The sequence below is a fragment of the Aquarana catesbeiana genome, linkage group LG09 (genome assembly GCF_042186555.1).
Source record: "Aquarana catesbeiana isolate 2022-GZ linkage group LG09, ASM4218655v1, whole genome shotgun sequence".
NCBI classification, from domain to species: Eukaryota; Metazoa; Chordata; class Amphibia; order Anura; family Ranidae; genus Aquarana; species Aquarana catesbeiana.
In genome coordinates this window covers 191,960,255-191,979,075 of record NC_133332.1, presented here as the reverse complement: position 1 = coordinate 191,979,075, position 18,821 = coordinate 191,960,255, and the positions used below count along the sequence as shown (strand labels likewise).

The 18,821-nt window shown below is 39.1% G+C and overlaps 1 protein-coding gene across 1 annotated transcript in view; it reads left to right on the top strand.

The window, feature by feature from the left end:
* The window catches only part of LG09H8orf48 (linkage group 09 C8orf48 homolog), a 72,514-nt gene that overhangs the window by 30,558 nt on the left and 23,135 nt on the right, over positions 1 to 18,821 (top strand). Inside the window, exons 2-3 of the mRNA XM_073599460.1 lie at positions 9,320 to 9,624; positions 12,844 to 12,930. Of these exons, the coding sequence (XP_073455561.1) occupies positions 9,327 to 9,624; positions 12,844 to 12,930 (385 nt within the window). The 5' untranslated portion in view covers positions 9,320 to 9,326. The remainder of the gene's footprint in view (positions 1 to 9,319; positions 9,625 to 12,843; positions 12,931 to 18,821) is intronic.

The window sequence follows — 18,821 nt, the reverse complement described above, 5'->3', positions numbered from 1 at the left end:
ACAATCCGTTATAGGTAAATATATATTGAATCGCAGAAAACCACGTATTGCTCACAGATGTTTAATCAGACCCAAGATGGAAGGCGGTCTGGTGCTCCCGGATTTTAAAAAATATTATATAGCCACAATTCTCAGTAGGATTTCAGACTGGAAATATAACAAATCATCCAAGCTATGGGTACAGTTGGAGATAGATCTGAGTGGGGTGGACCTTTTCCCCCTCATATGGGTACCCAATAAGTTTTGCAAATTTGCACAATCTACCTCCCCACTAACCAAATCATCTTTAGCATCCTGGGACTCTCTATGTCACACACAGAAATGGCCTTATAACTCACCGCTCATGCAACTTACGGGGCATAACTACTTTCCTCCAGGGAACATGGTTTCAAAATACGGTAATTGGATTTCAGATACATCTGTCCTTCTCGGCAAGGTTGTGAAAAACAAAGATATTTTGCCTATATCTGACCTTATACCAACTACTCCGATACCCTTCATGTATCAATGGAAATGGAATCAACTTTCGCAATTCATAAAATCGTTACCTCAACCGTTAAGGTCAGAAGAAGACATGAATCCTGTGGAATGCTTGCTAGGGGGAGATCTTCCCCCAGACAAACCTCTATCTAACTTTTATCAAGCTTTGATATCTGTGTCATCAACAACACACTCATCTTTTCTAACTAAGTGGGAACAGGATCTCCAAAAACCGCTCTCGGACTTACAACGCTCTGTGATACTTCGCCTATCTTATGTTTCTTCAATATCATCAAAGACAGCAGAGGTAAACTATAAAATGCTGACAAGGTGGCACTACACCCCAGCTACACTTCATAAGTTTTTTTCCAGCCATGTCAGACCTTTGCTGGAGGGGTTGTGGACATACGGGAACCCACGCCCACATTTGGTGGACTTGCCCCTTCATCAGACCATATTGGTCCACCATTTTATATTGGATCGAAAAAATACAAGGCAGTAAAATTTCTAATGACCCTTGGCTGTTACTATTTCACTGTACAGATGAACCAATCAGATCATATAAAAAGTCAACTACACCTTATCTGTTGAACGCTGCTAAGGCTCTCATACCAAAATTATGGAAACAGCAGAAAATTCCCTCATTACGCCAATGGCTAATGGAAGTGGATAGAATATACTATATGGAGGATAGCACTTTAAAACTTAAAAACAAATCTGAGTTAGCATCTAAGATATGGTCCTGTTGGTTCGTCTTTAAATTTTCATCACCATATGCTGAGATTATGGCTAGTAAGGATGCTTGAACAGAGAATAATGATTTACGTACGAAATATATACTGCAATGGCTGGACAATCCCCCCTCCCCCCCTTGCTCTCTCTTTTTCTACCCACTTTTTTCCAATTCTCCTCTTTTTTTGAATTAATTTTTATTTTGATTTAAGGGTATGGCATTAAGGAACCAGTCATCGGGGGTTTCTGGACCCTAGGAAATATTGTCTTCATACATACCATCTATGGTTTGTAGGAAAACCCTTTATAAGTCAAATATAACGAGTACCGAGTATGATTACTGACCACCTCCCACTCGCTCTCATGAGTTAATACAATACAATTAATACAAAATGAGTAAGGGACCAGCAGTACATATAAGAGGGTTAATATAGATAGCATAATTAATGATGTATCGTTTTCTAGGGATCTTGACTTCTTGATACCTGTATTTTGGTTGTAATTTGTTTTATACCTTCAATAAAAATTTATTGAAAAAAAGAAAATGAATGGATATCATTGAAAAACCTAGAGAATGACTTGTCATGCAACTTTGATGTCCAGAGTTGCTTGACAAGTCGCAAAAGTGTGAATGGAGCCTTAAAATAAAAAAGAAGTGTAAGACCAACTTTAGTAAATTCCCCTCTCCGTGTATCTGTCACCTAGACACACGTTGCATCAAGGAGTTGAGTTGATAGATGGGTGCAGTCTGCCTGCAATGCTGAGAAACTAGTTCCCCTCAGGTCTGCCTCCCTTGTGACTGACAGGGGATCAGTGGGCAGATTCAATAGCTGCTAGAGGGCTGTGTGGTGGCCATGAAACTACCCACTACTGTCCACTGTCAATCAAAGAAAGGCAGAGCTGATGGGGAACCCATCAGGCTGTTCACACTGTCAGTGCTCAGACCTTCGCCATTAGTTGTTAGGGCATTGGCGGTCTACGTCCTAGCAATGAGGGAAGGCATTATACATGACAGTAACAAGTACTGTTTTTATTGTTATAGCTGCATTAAAGCTGATAACTCTGATCTGTCTCTCTACACCAACTAAGTGGTCATCTTAATTACCTGCAGTATGCTCATCTACAAGCTGGCAGTAATTACAGTGCCTTGAAAAAGTATTCATACCCTTAAAATTTTCCACATTTTGTCATGTTACAACCAAAAACTTAAGTGTATTTTATTGGGATTTTTTGTGATAGACCAACACAAAGTGGCACATATTTGTCAAGTGGAAGGAAAATTATAAATGGTTTTCAACATTGTTTACAAATAAATACCTGAAAAGTGTGATGTGCATTTGTATTTAGCCCCCTTTACTCTGATACCCCTAACTAAATTCTAGTGGAACCAATTGCCTTCAGAAGTCACCTAATTAGTAAATAGAGTGCACCTGTTTGTAATTTAATCTCAGTATAAATACAGCTATTCTGTGAAGAACAAACAGCATCATAAAGGCCAAGGAACACACCAGACAGGTCAGGGAGAAAGTTGTCGAGAAGTGTAAAGCAGGGTTAGGTTATAAAAAAAAAAATGTCCCAAGCTGTGAACATCTCAAGGAGCACTATTCAATCCATCATCCGAAAATGAAAAGAGTATGGCACAATAGCAAACCTACCAAGACATGGCCGTCCATCTAAACTGACAGGCCGGGCAAGGAGCGCTTTAATCAGGAAAGCAGCCAAGAGGCCCATGGTAACTCTGGAGGAGCTGCAGAGATCCACAGCTCAGTTAAGAGAATCTGTCCACAGGACAACTATTAGTAGTGCACTCCACAAATCTGGCCTTTATGGAAGAGTGGGAAGAAAAAAGCCATTGTTGAAAGAAAGCCATAAGAAGTCACGTTTGCAGAAGCCATGTGGAGGACATATGAAAGAAGGTGCTCTGGTCAGATGAAACTAAAATGGAATTTTTTGGCCTAAAATTAAAATGCTGTGTGTAGCGGAAAACTAACACTGCACATCACCCTGAATACACGATCCCCACCGTGAAACATGGTGCTGGCAGAATCATTTTGTGGGAATTTTTTTTTCAGCAGGGACAGGGAAACTGGCAAGATTTGATGGAAAGATGGATGGAGCCAAATACAGAGCAATCTAATGCCGCGTACACATGACCGGACTTTCCAGCAGAAAAGGTCCGACGGAATCATTTCATCGGATATTCCGATCGTGTGTGGGTTTCATCTGACTTTTTTTTTTTTCAAAAATTCTGACGGACCTAGAAATAGAATATGTTTTAAATCTTTCCGGCGGAATCAATTCCTATCAGGAAAACTGTTCGTCTGTATGCTATTCCGACGGACCAAAAATGATGCAAGGGCAGCTATTGGCTACTGGCTATTGAACTTCTTTTTTCTAGTCCCGTCGTACGTCATTGCGTTCTAAACGAATGGAGTTTGGTGTGATCGTGTGTAGGCAAGTCCATTTCAGCGGAACTTGGTCGGAAAGACCTTCAGAGTTTATTCTGCCGGAAAAAACGGACGTGTGTATGCGGCATTAGAAGAAAACCAGTTAGAGTCTGCAAAAGACTTGAGAACTTGAAGAATGGGCAAAAATGTCACTCTCTAGATGTGCGAAGCTGGTAGAGACATACCCAAAAAGACTTGCAGCTGTAATTGCAGCGAAAGGTGGTTCTACAAAGTATTGACTCAGGGGGGCTGAATACAAATGCACGCCACATTTATTTGTAAAATTATTTTTGAAACCATTTGTTATTTTCCTTCCACTTCACAATTATGTGCCACTTTGTGTTGGTCTATCACAAAAATCCCAATAAAATACATTTACGTTTTTGGTTGTAACATGACAAAATTTGGAAAATTTCAAGGGGTATGAATACTTTTTCAAGGCACTGTATATATTTGAATTCTTCGCTTTTATAGCAACCCATTGAAAAGTGACACAAATGAAATTCTGTCATACGCTTTAGAACAATTTGGAAAGTAGTCCTGGCCTCAAACCAGTTGAAAAACTTTGGTTCAATTAGAAGCAGGCTGTTCAAGGGCACAAAATATACATTTATGAAACCAAATTTGTATAGATTAATGAGTCCGAGTACATCCTACCCCATGCATGGTCGGATCAGTAACTACAGGTAGTGTTTGGTTGAGGTTTTTACTAAGTTTACTAAGTAGGCCCACTTGTTATAAACTATATGTAAACCCTTATATGTTGATTTACCTTGATTGTTAAAGCTATATTTTCAATAAAGATATAATACCGTGTATATTGGCGTATAACATACACTTTTTCCCCCTGAAAATAGGGGGCAACCACGGATGCGTGTTATACGCCAATAGTGTACCTCGGAGGGGAAGGAGGGGGACTAGCGCCGCCGGAATTCACTGAGCCGTCATTTCCTGTTTACGCTCACACTTGGCTTTCATGTCACACACACAATCCTGCCTCCGCCACCGGCATTGGACCAGTGTTCTGTCTATCACAGGAGCTGGTCCAATGCCGATGGCGGAGGCGGGAATGTGTGTGTGACGTGGGAGCTGAGTGAGAGCCAAACAAACAGGAGATGACGACTCGGTGATTTTCTGCACGGTTCAGGCTGCTTTGATGAGAGATGGTAAGGCTGCAGATGGGCATTGAGGCTGAAAAACGTCATTAATCAGGCTGCATTATTGGGAGATGGGCTGCAGGTGGGCATTGATCAGGCTGCAGATGGGCATTGATCAGGTTGCATTGATGGGAGATGGGGAGGCTGCAGATGGTCATTAATCAGGCTGCATTCATGGGCACTAACCCCCTAAACTGCTTCAAAAGTGTTTATTTAAAAAATACTTTTTTTTCCCTGAAACTTCCCTCTTAAAATGAAGGGGCGTGTTATAGGCCGATAAATAGGGTAATTTAAAAGATGAAGTGTGTTGCTTGCCAAAACATTTATTAAAATGAAGATCAGATCACATATTAGAAGCTATTTATACCAAATACAGAAAATTCCTAAGTCCCTTTCATATTGTGTATTTCGGGTAATGTTAAAGCAGACATGTTCATTTTTGATGCACTGTTTCAACCCCTACCCTGTTGCTTTTTATAATCACCCTACCAAAAAAAAGTGATAATGTGAGAACTCTCACCATCCAGGATTAGATAATAATTCAGAAGACTATATTGAAAACAACAATTATAAAAAAACTAATGTGAATTTTACAGGTTTGCTTTTTAATGTTTGGTTTTGCAAAGCGGACAACAGCCCTAAGGAGGACTGCATTTCCTACACACTTGGTTTCTGCTGATATGTTTGATTGGCCTCTGTTCTCAATATAAAATAAAAAAAAATCTAATTAGAAGAATGATAGAATACTTCAGCTGTGCTATGTATCTTCATTGTGGCATTGACGGGATATAAATTAAAACCTCTGATATGATTCCCTAAGTGCTTTATCTCCTTATTTCACTTGTACAGTACAATACATGGAGTAAATCTCTGCAGGATATTAGGCAGTAAAAAGATGAATGTTTTCAAGTTATTTTATGTATGATGGGACTTCTTTTTTGTTATTACTTTTTAACTGTAAATCGGCTTTGGGAATTCTGCAGATGTTCGCCTTTCACATCTGTGCGCTCATGAATGCTGGTATCAATTCAGCTGGAGAGTCAAAGGTCATAAAGTCCTCAGGACGTTAAAGAAGTACCAGCTAGAGTGCTAATTCAAATTCTAAAACAGCATACAAAGTTAACTTTTAAAGATGTACCTGATTTATCTTTCATTTGTTCCTATTCTGCTGAATAACTTTCAAGATAGGAGGTGCATTGATGATTGTTGTATGCCAAACAATGCACCTGTTTTTTCCTTTCATTTACATCAATAAACATGTGCATTTAATGGTTCTTGTTGAGGTTATAAATTAGAGTTAAACTACAACTTTCAGTAGAATCTGAGGGCTGCAATTGCCGACACTGTTCTGACAATGCTAGTGACTTGGCATTCTCTGCCTTCAGTTGTTCTGAGTTACTGACGCTAAACAAGCAAATGCTGCTCATGATGCTAGTAATATGTGTCTGAATCCCTTAAATTGGTTCTAAAGCTTAAACGTTTTTTACCTTAATTCATTCCTTGCATTAGATTAAAAAATGTTTAGGCATCAGCATCCCCCCCTCCTCTTTTACTTACCTAAACCCTCATTCGATCCATCGCTGTGCACACCTCCTCTCACGTCCGGGTCTTGCTGGCTTTGCTGGGGCACCAGGAGCCATTGGCTCCACCCCCCTCCCAGTGCTGTCAATCAAAGCCAGTGACGAGAAACCAGGGGGGTGGGGTGGATCTGGGTCCCGCTGTCTGTGTCAGTGGACGCAGCACTGTGGCTCGGGAGCGAGTACAAATGAGTGTCCCCATGGGAAGCGGCTTTCCATGGGGGCACTGTACAGGAGTGCTGGCAGGGGGCCCGAGAAGAGGATGTTTGCGGCCGTTCTGTGCAATTCCATTGCACAGAGCAGGTAAGTATAGACATGTTTGTTGTGTTTTTTTTTTTTTTTGTTTTTATTAACTTTTCAATCGCTTTAAATCTATATGTATTCTGGGACACTTACAGAGAAATGTCATGACATCAACATCAACTGTAGAGTGCTTTTTTCATTTAGAGGTTTGTACTCTCTCTGAATGTACTATGGAATTCTTGGTAGAGAAACCTGTATGCTCTGAGTTTGGTAAGCAAGAGATTGGCTCCATCCCAGTAAATAATAATCTGAACTCTGCGGCCATGATCCCAATTTCCTTACAATTTTTCTTTCATCTTATCCATTTGCTTTATCGGAAATTGAGGTTGGAAGAAGGATTTTTCATACTCGTATTGTTTATGATGCTCAGAAGGAACCTCCTGTGATTTGAGAGTTGTTAATCTAGACTGTGAAAGAGATTTATAATATAACTTGACTCCGTCACAGTGCTTTGCCACAGTTTCAAGTCTGAAGGAGCCAGAGCTCACCCTATTCCTAGGAAAGAGGTGGTAGCTCTCGCCAACATTAGAGATGATGCATTGTTCTTCTCCATGGGAAACACAAGCAGAACCATGAAAAACCCTTCCCATCCCCTCGTCCCCCAGTTTAGACCGTGTTTCCTATGGTCCAGGATCAGCAACATTTTTGGTGTGTGTGTGTTTTTTTTTTTTTATCCTGAACTGAAGGTCGTTGGGTCCCCTTCCTGGTGCAGATCTGCTGTCTTGATCGTCCTGCTTTAATCAGTGAAATGCAGTGTATATAAAAGTATTATTCTTGAAATAAAAGTACAGCTTATTTATTAAATAAACTAAACTTGCTTTTTGAAATGTTAATGTACAAATAGAATAACAAGGACTGCATATGTTAAGAACATTTCACCTATGCATGAGAACAAGTTACCACCCCATTTCCCTCATTATAATTTAGAAGTGTCCTGCCAATATGCAATTTCAGTTATTGACAATGTTGATCTAGAAGCATATATTGCTCATGAAAGAGCGTGATCAGTTTTCTCCTGCTTTTTAGGTGTCATTTTCTCTATAAATGAAGGGATTGTGTATTGGGGGCCCATGGTTTGCATCACTTCCTTACTTGAAGATGCTGCTGGTGAAGAAACACTTTGTAATGATCCAGAAGCAGAAGAAAGAGAGTGTATCTGGAATGAGAACTCTGGAGGGAAAAGCTACTTGCACTTTCAATATGGTCCTCATCGTTTCATTCCATAAAGTATTTTTAATGTCTTTTAGGGCACCTCTGGCATGCCAGGATGTGTTTTGTCATCCTTGTAGCATTTGGAAAATAGTATTTCTTCTCACAATATTTGCAAATTGCAGCTTTGCTCTCAGCAGAAATTGCACTGTAGAAATGTTTCTAAACTCTAGATGTTGGTCTCACCATTTTACTTAGAGGTAGAGCTGCACGATTCTGGCCAAAATGAGAATCACAATTTTTTTGCCTATAATAAAAAGATCACGATTCTCGCGATGTAAAATCTTTTACATTATACAAAAAAATTGGGCTTTTTTTAATTCATTAAAGTATTTTTTTCCCCAAAAAATTACATTTTAAAGACCTCTGCGCAAATACAGTGTGACATAAAATATTGCAACAACCACTATTTTATTCTCTAGGGTCTCTACTAAAAAATATATATATAATGTTTGGGGGTTCTAAGTAATTTTCTAGCAAAAAAAAATGATTTTAACTGGAAACCAACAAATGTCAGAAAAAGGTTTAGTGTTTAAGTGGTTAAACTTTCCTCAAATACACAGGAAGTCTAGTCCACTGACAAATTGATAGATGTTTAGAGTTAGTTACACTGCTAAGGAATGTTATGTTTCTTGGCAGACTGCCCAGTTTTTCTCTTCCTTTCTTTTGAGGGCTGTGGCTTCAGAAGAGCAGAGATAATTCTTTGCATAGCAAGAATCGTGAAACGCTTTTATCAAGATCGCAACGGGGAAAAAAATTGCGATACCGATTCTTGGTGATTACTCGTGCAGCTCTATTTAGAGGAGGAAAAGAAAACCAATTTACTGACCAGTCTATAGGGAAACATTATGCTGTGATGGTGGGGAACATTAGTAGGAATAATTTAAAGATAAGTGAATTTGTCAGACAAATTTACCCTCTCACCTGTCAATTAATCTACTGTATTCCAAACAATCTGTAAAAGGTACAAGATGGAGCCCACAAGCAAATTAAACTAGAGCCTTTCCCCTGCAGTACCCCCTAGTGGCAGAAATGCATATTTCTCTTGTACGAGAAATACATTGAGAAGTACAGCGTTACTTTAATTGTATTCCAGGATTTGCTTGTCTTCAGCTGAGAGAACTTGCAATAATTGAAGACTTTACATAAAGTCTCAGAAATCTTTCATTAGGGTCTTAATGTTATATCGTTTGAATACCATGTCATATCAGATATATTACTTATCATTTGTAAAAGAACATCTTCCACGCTTTTTTTCCCCTAATTTTTCCAGAAATAAACAAAAATGCTTTGGAAAAACAAACAAACAAAAAAATTCTTCCCCCCAATTTTTCCAGGCCTTCCCATCTCTACCTGTGTGCGGTGGAAGAAAAACTGTTTTTGCTTGCAGTAATATCTTGTTTTTATTTTGCAGAGAAATAATGGATCAGCCTCCTGGTGGCCAGGAAAGCCCTGATTATGAAGAAACACTGGCACAGAGCAAGTCTGGGAGCAGCTCTGCAAACTACTCAAGTGATTTATTTGAATCCACTTCAGATGAATCTAGTTGGAATTATGAAAGTGATTCATTTGAATCTCTTACCAATGATCCTGTTCCAAACTATGAAAGCGATACATTTGAATCATATTCACACGTGAAATCTCATGAAGTTTTGTTTTCTGAAACCATCAGCAGCATATCAGAAGCAGATGAGGAGGTCTCAGACAGAAATAATACAGGTACCTTAAAGCTTCAAGCGTAAAGTTGCTCTAAATCTAGTTTTGATTATAAACAGAGAATGAACAAATCCAACTTTGTTTCCTTGGTATTATATGGATGAATTAGTGGCAGTTCAAGTAATTAAAAGTAATTTATTTAACCACTTCCCGACCGCCTCACACAGTTATACTGCGGCAGAAGGACACGTACAGGCAGATTAACGTACCTGTACGTTGCCCTTTAAGAGGCGGCTCGCGGGTGCGCGCGCCCGTCGGGAGCTCTGTGACCACGATCGCGGGTCCCGCAGACCCGATGTCTGCGGGGATACCTGCGATGGTCTGATGGTGAGGAAGAACAGGGAGATGCTAATGTACACAAGCATCTCCCCGTTCTGCCTAGTGACACTGTCACTGATCTCTGCTCCCTGTGATTGGGAGCGGCAATTAGTGTAGTGTAACACACAGCCCCTCCCCCCCAAAGTTAGAAACACTCCCTAGGACACACTTAACCCCTACAGCGCCACCTAGTGGTTAACCCCTTCACTGCCAGTGACATTTTTACAGTAATCAATGCAATTTTTTAGCATTAATCGCTGTATTAATGCCGATGGTCCCAAAAATGTGTCAAAATTGTCCGATGTGTCTGTCATAATGTCGCAGTCACGATAAAAATCGCTGATCGCCGCCATTACTAGTAAAAAAAAATTATCAATAAAAATGCCATAAAACTATCCCCTATATTGTAAACGCTATAACTTTTGCGCAAACCAATCAATAAACGCTTATCGCGAATTTTTTTTTTACCAAAAATATGTAGAAGAATACGTATCAACCTAAACTGAGGAAAAAAAATGTTTTTTTTAAATATTTTTTGGGGATATTTATTATAGCAAAAAGTAAAAAATAATGCGTTTTTTTCAAAATTGTCGCTATTTTTTGTTTATAGCGCAAAAAATAAAAACCGCAGTGGTGATCAAATCCCACCAAAAGAAAGCTCTATTTGTGGGAAAAAAAAGGACGTCAATTTTGTTTGGGAGCCATGTTGCACGACTGCACAATTGTCAGTTAAAGCGACACAGTGCCGAATCGCAAAAAGTGCTCTGGTCAGGAAGGGGGTAGATTCTTCCAGGACTGAAGTGGTTAAAGGAAACCTGTATTAAGAGCAATATGGAAACTGTTTTTGCTTACATCCTTCTCAAAATACTAGTTTGGCTGTAATGCTAACCCTCTAAATACAATGCTTTCTGACTCACTGATTCATAAAAGCATTATATCGAAATATATAAATAGTTTTAACTGGGACTTTTGAAACACAACGTGTTTCAGTTAAAACATCTTACATCTTTTAATAATAACCACTATATAATAGAGCGTACTACCACTTGCTTACAAAAACAATGTATAACATATACATATATGAAAAGATCTTGATCATAAGTTAACATAGCAGTGGATAATTATAGACTATGTTATTCTTTACATAGTTGTATCACTCAACGTGTTTCCTGGTTATAGCTGTTCTAAATGAAATACAGTAAACCTTGGTTTGAGAGCATTTTGCAAGACAAGCAAAATTTTTAAATACATTTTGACTTGATATACAAGCGATGTCTTGATATACAAGTAGCATCATGTCAAACTGAGTATAAAAGAGAAGAGCGGCGCCATAGCAATATGGTTACATTTATTGAAGGTACAACATTTAGCAACATATTGCTACACTTAGAGGCGCCTCTCTTCTCTTTTATACTCTGTAGCTCCTACTGGATTTTGCTTCTAATCCCCTTGTGGAGGCTGCCATTTGTGGATGGACATTTTATGATTACACAACCTGGTCACATTGCTATAATCTTTTTATATAGACTATAAACTGAAGGACCTATGAATAAATGGTTGTGGAACTAATAATTTGAGTTTCCATTATTTCTTATGGGGAAATTTGCTTTGATATACAAGTGCTTTGGATTACAAACATGTTTCTGGAACAAATTATGGTCGCAATCCAAGGTTTTACTGTAGTCAAAATTATAAACAAAAATAAAGCAAAATAAATCATCTGGTTCTGTGTCCCTGTGTCCTGTACATGTATATGTGTTCTGTGTCTCTGTGTCCTGTGTCCTGTACATGTGTATGTGTCCTGTGTCCTGTACATGTATATGTGTCCTGTGTCCCTGTGTCCTGTACATGTATATGTGTTCTGTGTCTCTGTGTCCTGTGTCCTGTACATGTGTTCTGTGTCTCTGTGTCCTGTGTCCTGTACATGTACATGTGTTCTGTGTCCCTGTGTCCTGTACATGTATATGTGTTCTGTGTCCCTGTGTCCTGTACATGTGTATGTGTCCTGTGACCCTGTGCAGCCTACCTGTGCAACCTCCCTGTGGCGATCTCCATCCTCCCTGTGGCGTTCAGCGTGTGATAATCAGTTTTTTGCGGCCATTCCACTGTTCAAAAGCCATGCCTCCTCCTCGTCTGTGATAGGCAGAACACTCAGTGGTCAGACTATCACGGACATTTTCTCATTCTCATACCACAGATGAGGATGAGAGAATGTCCGTGATAGGCTGTACACTGACTGCTGGGAAATGGAGTGTTCAGCCTATCACAGATGAGCAGGAGGCGTGGCTTTTGAAAGCTGGAATAGCCTCCAAACTATATTACCACACGCTGGCTGCCGTCTGCCTGCATGACACGCTGATCATGTATGCAGACGGCGGTGACTCGAGTATAAGTTGAGGGGGGCACTTTCCCAAAAAAAAGGGCTGAAAATCTCACCTTATACTCGAGTATATACGTTACTTTTGGAATTCGAATCTGAATGAGAATGCATGACCTTTTTAGCTTAAAGTACAGGTTACCTCCTAATATAAACTTTCCCCGCCACAGACCTCACTAGCAGAGCTGCAGCCTCCTCTGTTATTTACCTGCTATGCATCTCTTCAGTCTCAACATATGGGCCACTCATGCCTATGTGGGGATTAAGACGGCCAGCTCTAAAGATATTTTCATCAGGCTGTAAACAACTGAGGTGGCTGCAGCTGTGTTGGTGGATTATTGTAATTAGGAGGCCAAATCGACTAGGAGTTATGTATTGTTTCTGAGTCTAGTGATAATCATAAGGTACATACTGTAAGTAATAAGTGATATGTTACATAATAAGACATGGGTCTGACAGTTTTATTGCCTCACAAATAAGATCACATATCCAAACATTTACCTGTATGTCCTTGTGCACTTTTGTAGAAAACAACTTAATTGGGAAATGGATAACAATACTTGTAAAAAGAAAACTTCAGTCAGCAAATTCTTCAAGACCTCAGATCAGCACAGGTGAGTAAAACTTTCACTGTGGGAGGCCTACATATGAACATCTGTTCACATTTGTGTTGTTGTCATAGGAGAAAACTATTATTGCAAAATTTAAGATGTGATTAAAACTAGACTTTTAAAGTGGTAATAAACCAAAAAGCAAACATTTTATTATATTGCAGATTAACAATTCTTAGATGTGGTGGCTGCATTAGTTTTCTTTTTTAGGCTTTCTATCCTCTACTTTTACCTGGTGATCTGGCCAGTAAAGTTACGTACACACAGACCAAAAGTCGGCCGGTTCAGCAGGAAGCAGCCGACTTTTTGTTTGTGTGTACTACTGTCTAAGAAAAGCCACTCTAATGACCGGCTTCTGTCTAAAGGTCATGATGTAAAACCAGCATTCTATCAGTGCATGCAGCCAATGGTTGCAGTGCTGATCTGTGTATGCTGATTGGTAGGAGCCCCTGCTGTCAGAATACAATAGCACGGCGGGGGAGATCCTTGTGTGAATATGAAGATCTCTTGAACGAAAAAAACATCTCATATACACTGCTTAAAGTGTAAGTTCCCCTTTACAGAAAATCTGTTAGGTGAACCTACACTGGACCCCCTCCCCATCGCGCCCGGTCACGCTAACCTCTAGTCCGATCTCCCGCACTGACAGATCGTATTGCCGCTGTACCGGTCCGTGGATTTGAAATCCTGCAGCTTTCTCTCCTCTTCGTCTGCAGTGACAGGACGGGCTACACGGGTCCTGATTTGTCGGAGCGGTCCATGTGATGGCACTGACCAATTAGAATGCTCCTAAATGTACCTCCTGATGTGATACATTTTGGAGATTAAGCTGTGGGGGATTTCTAAGCCCCAGACCAGTGAGACAGTGACCAGATATCTCCTAGCGGGTGATCACTACACTCCAGGTCAGCAGGACTGGGACTGGGGGGGGGGGGGGGGGGCGGTGTGAGGAGGGGGTCCTGTGTAAGTTCATCTTACAGATTTTTCTGTAATGGTGAATTTACCCTTTAAGTCTGTTGTTGTTTTTCAGAACAAGCTCTCCTACAAGAGTTAAGAGTGTTGAGACAAACCATTTACCACTGACAGAGGTGCTTACAATGATCATGTAAAACCGTTCTCCCAAAAGGAAAAAAAAAAACTGTTGATGTAACGGCTTGTGTAACTGCAATGTGAGCTGAAGTTTGGCTTCAATTCATTAGTGTATTTAATCTGCTAGTCCATCTCGCACTCCCCTCCCCCCAGATTAACAATGCTACTGCAGAGTGGAGGCACTGTAATACAAGAGGTGTGTTATTGGCCAGATTACCGGGTGAAAACAAAGGGGAAAAAAAGGTTTAAAATAGAAAACTGATGCAGCAATCATATCTAATGATTTGTAAAGTGCAATATATTACATTTTCATACCTCCCAACTTTTTGAGATGGGAACGAGGGACACCTATTAGCAAAAGTATGTAGGCGTAGGACACACCCCTTGCTACGCCCCCTTAAAGGAGAATTGCACCAAAAAAATGATTGGTTAAACCCACAAGTGCTTTATTTTGCCACTACTATTCCTTTTATATTGACTTTTGAAGTTTAAAAATGCAGCAATTTGGAAATTGGATGAAAATGTTAGCACTGGGAAACACTTTTTGAAAAATAAAAAGGGCATTTTATATACAACTATATAGATCAGACCAAAATGGGGGACAAACGAGGAGGACAGAGGGACCTTGTTCCAAATCAGGGACTGTCCCTCAAAATTAGGGACAATTGGGAGCTATGCATTTTTGGTTTTGGGTTTAATACCACTTTAAGCCAGAGACTTCTTTTTAAGAATGTTGGCAACAAGCAGGACATACAGTGGATATAAAACGTCTACACACCCCTGTTATGTGATGTAAAACAATGATACAAAGATAAATCATTTCAGAACTTTTTCCACCTTTAATGTGACCTATAAACTGTACAACTCAGCTGAAAAACAAACTGAAATCTTTTGGGGGGGATAAAAATGTGGCTACCTCCTATAACTAGGGATATAGCTGTGTTCACAATTAAGCAATCACATTCAAACTCACGTTAAATAGGAGTCAGTGCACACCTGCCATCATTTAAAATGCCTTTGATTAACCCCAAATAAAGTTCAGCTGTTCTAGTTGGTCTTTCCTGACTCTTTCTTAGTTGCATCTTACAGCAAAAGCCAAGATCTACAGAGAGCTTCCAAAGCATCAGAGGGATCTCGTTGTTAAAACATATCAGTCAGGAGAAGGGTACAAAAGAATTTCCAAGGCATTAGATATACCATGGAACACAGTGAAGACAGTCATCATCAAGTGGAGAAAATATGGCACAACAGTGACATTACCAAGAACTGGACGTCCCTCCAAAATTGATGAAAAGACCAGAAGAAAACTGGTCAGGGAGGCTGCCAAGAGGCCTACAGCAACATTAAAGGAGATGCAGGAATATCTGGCAAGTACTGGCTGTGCGGTACATGTGACAGCAATCTCCCATATTCTTCATATGTCTGGCTATGGGGTAGAGTGGCAAGACGGAACACTTTTCTTACGAAGAAAAAACATCCAAGCCTGGCTAAATTTGCAAAAACACATCTGAAGTCTCCCAAAAGCATTTGGGAAAATGTGTTATGGTCTGATCAAACAAAGGTTGAACTTTTTGTCCATAATTCCAAAAGATATGTTTGGCGCAAAAACAACACTGCACATCACCAAAAGAACACCATACCTACAGTGAAGCATGGTGGTGGCAGCATCGTGCTTTGGGACCGTTTTTTTCTTCAGCTGCAACAGGGGCCTTAGTCAAGGTAGTGGGAATTATTAACAGTTCCAAATACCAGTCAATATTAGCACAAAACCTTCAGGCTTCTGCTAGAAAGCTGAACATAAAGAGGAACTTCATCTTTCAGCATGACAACGACCCAAAGCATACATCCAAATCAACAAAGGAATAGCTTCACCAGAAGAAGATTAAAATTTTGGAATGGCCCAGCCAGAGCTCAGACCTGAATCCGAATGAAAATCTGTGGGGTGATCTGAAGAGCGCTGTGCACAGGAGATGCCCTCACAATCTGACAGATTTGGAGTGTTTTTGCAAATAAGAGTGGGTAAATATTGCCAAGTCAAGATGTGCCATGCTGATAGACTCATGCCCAAAAGGCTGAGTGATGTAATCAAATCAAAAGGTGCTTCAACAAAGTATTCGTTCAAGGGTGTGCACACTTATGCAACCAAATAATTTAATTTTTTTTAATTTTTACTTCCCTCCTCCTAAAAGATTTCAGTTTGTTGTTCAACTGAGCTGTGTAGTTTATAGGTCACATTAAAGGTGGAAAAAGTTCTGAAATTATTTATCTTTGTCTCATTTTTTTTTACATCAGAAACCTGACATTTTAACAGGGGCGTGTAGACTTTTTAAATCCACTCTAGCCCTTATCTACACTACCTAATCAATCATATGTGCATTTATTACACATTACAGTGAATTCTTTTTAATGAAAGTCATAATTTGGATTCTGCTTGGTATTTAAAAGAAAAGCTTAAATATATTTCAATATAATGACATGAATAGTTTAGTATTCTTTGTAAAACACTGCTGAGTATTTTAGTGTTCTAGCATTGCATAATATGAAAAGCTATTACGTACTGTAACAAACAGAGAACATGTTCTTTTATGAATACATTTTAATTGCTGCATTGTGTATGCTGTATATAAGTTACTTTTGTGTGTGTAATTCATTTTATTTTACATAACTTTTTATTTATGTGCTGTGTGTGTGTGTGTGTGTGTGTGTGTGTGTGTATATATACACAATGGTGTATTATAATACAGTTCAGAAAGTACCCTTCATTACTGAAGTTTTTTTCAATTCTTCTACTCTCAACCAGCACTTTCAGTATAGTTTATTCATACCTACAAATTTGGTGTTTCAAGATCTTCTTTGAACAGCTTTCCCAGTACTACAAAGCCTCTGGCCAAGGTCTTCTGCATTCTTCCAAGTTGTACCCACACATGTGTGCTGTGGCCTCCATTCACATGAGTGGAAATCCAATTTGTCAGCCTTGCTAATTGATGAAGACGTCTGTTTCAAATTTTAATACCATTGCCGTCAGTCACTTGGCACTTAAATGTTGCCATTGCATCCTTTAATATTTTCATTTTGCTAAAATCGACTAAAAATGCCTGTCCTGGCCACATTTTCCTATAGTCCGTTGTTCTCTGCAAAAGGCTGCAGAACATTCAGCGCAATGTAATTTAGTAAAATATTACTCCATATCCTCTATAGATACAGATAGACCAAATACTGTGTTTTTTTATTTACACCTGTGGGCATGATCATGCTATGTACTTATTTTGTTTCAAATTTCAATTGGAGCTTAATCAATTACGTGGGTAATCTTCAATTTTCAAGTGCAATGAGCACATGTTTATTTTGATTTTCCTGGTGCTTTCATGGTTGTCCCTTAGGGCTTTGTCTTATTGTTTTATGCACTTAGATGCACAGCCTTGATTACATCCTAATTGTTTTTTCATAAAATTGAAGATGATCTTAGTTAATGCATTCAGCTACATAATTAGAACGGAGTTCTGAATAAGGGATGAAAATAGGTGCATTAGGGCATTCATTGTTAATATTATGGGATAAATCTTTTAAAAGCGTGATCAAGTACTGCGCAAAAAACTTGATGACCCACCACTGCGCTACGGTGTAAGATGAAAAGTAACTAAAGCTGCCAACGTAAAAAAGAGAAAACTGTAGCAAAGTATTCCAAAGAAAATCAATGAAAGAGCAATGAAAGCATCTTTCAAAACTTGTAATGGGTAAAGTAATAATGCTATCCCATAATATTGTAGCAAAGTATTCCAAAGAAAATCAATGAAATAGTGGCGCTATGGACGAGATATGCTATACTATTAGTGAATCATATAACTGGTGAAAAAAAACGTTATTACACTATTGGAGGCCCTATTTCTTTTGCATGGTGACATATCTCTGCCTGTTGAGAAGTGTTGCTAAGTAAGGAACTCCATCTTTGTGTGCCCAACTTTATCCAGCTCGAGTAACCCCCTGGGGGGATGTTTATAAAGCCTATATGCCGCGCATGAGAGTGCAAGGCATGTATATCTGGTGAGTTCGGCTCCATGAGAGTGATATACAATCACAATCGGTGTGGTGGAGGAGAGTGTTTACGGCAGAGGAAGACCATAACTTCATATTCACTTATTTTGATGCACATTTTTTGCACATTTTTTGGCATGGACTGTGTTTCTACAGTTTAATTTAATATTGCATGAATTGTTCACTGTGATGTATAAACGATTTTATTCACTACTTTTATCATCAGAAAATTAGCACAATTAGTTGCAGTATCACGACTATACAACTTTTTGGTTTAGCATTTGCACCTTAGGTCATTGGTTTACAATAGCAGGTATCATCACCAGTTATATGATTCACTAATAGTATAGCATATCTCGTCCATAGCGCCACTATTTCATTGATTTTCTTTGGAATACTTTGCTACAATATTATGGGATAGCATTATTACTTTACCCATTACAAGTTTTGAAAGATGCTTTCATTGCTCTTACACTGATACAAGACTTTTGCATGTGTTGCTGTTAAAGGGATGTCTGTCAGAGTTTCAGACATTTCAAACAGTACAGTATGCATAACATTCTTTCTTCTTTTGGTGAATATATTGTGTTTTTTTGTTTTGTTTTTTTGTTTAATTCTAAAAAACCCTTTTTCTTGTATGCACTCCAAGAACTTCAAGTTCCCTTTAAGGAGTCTATGATAAATTACTTTTTACAAAAAATCATATAGTTTTATACATCGGAATAGCTAAACCTAAATATGTACACGGACTGCCAAATGAATCAGAGGATTGC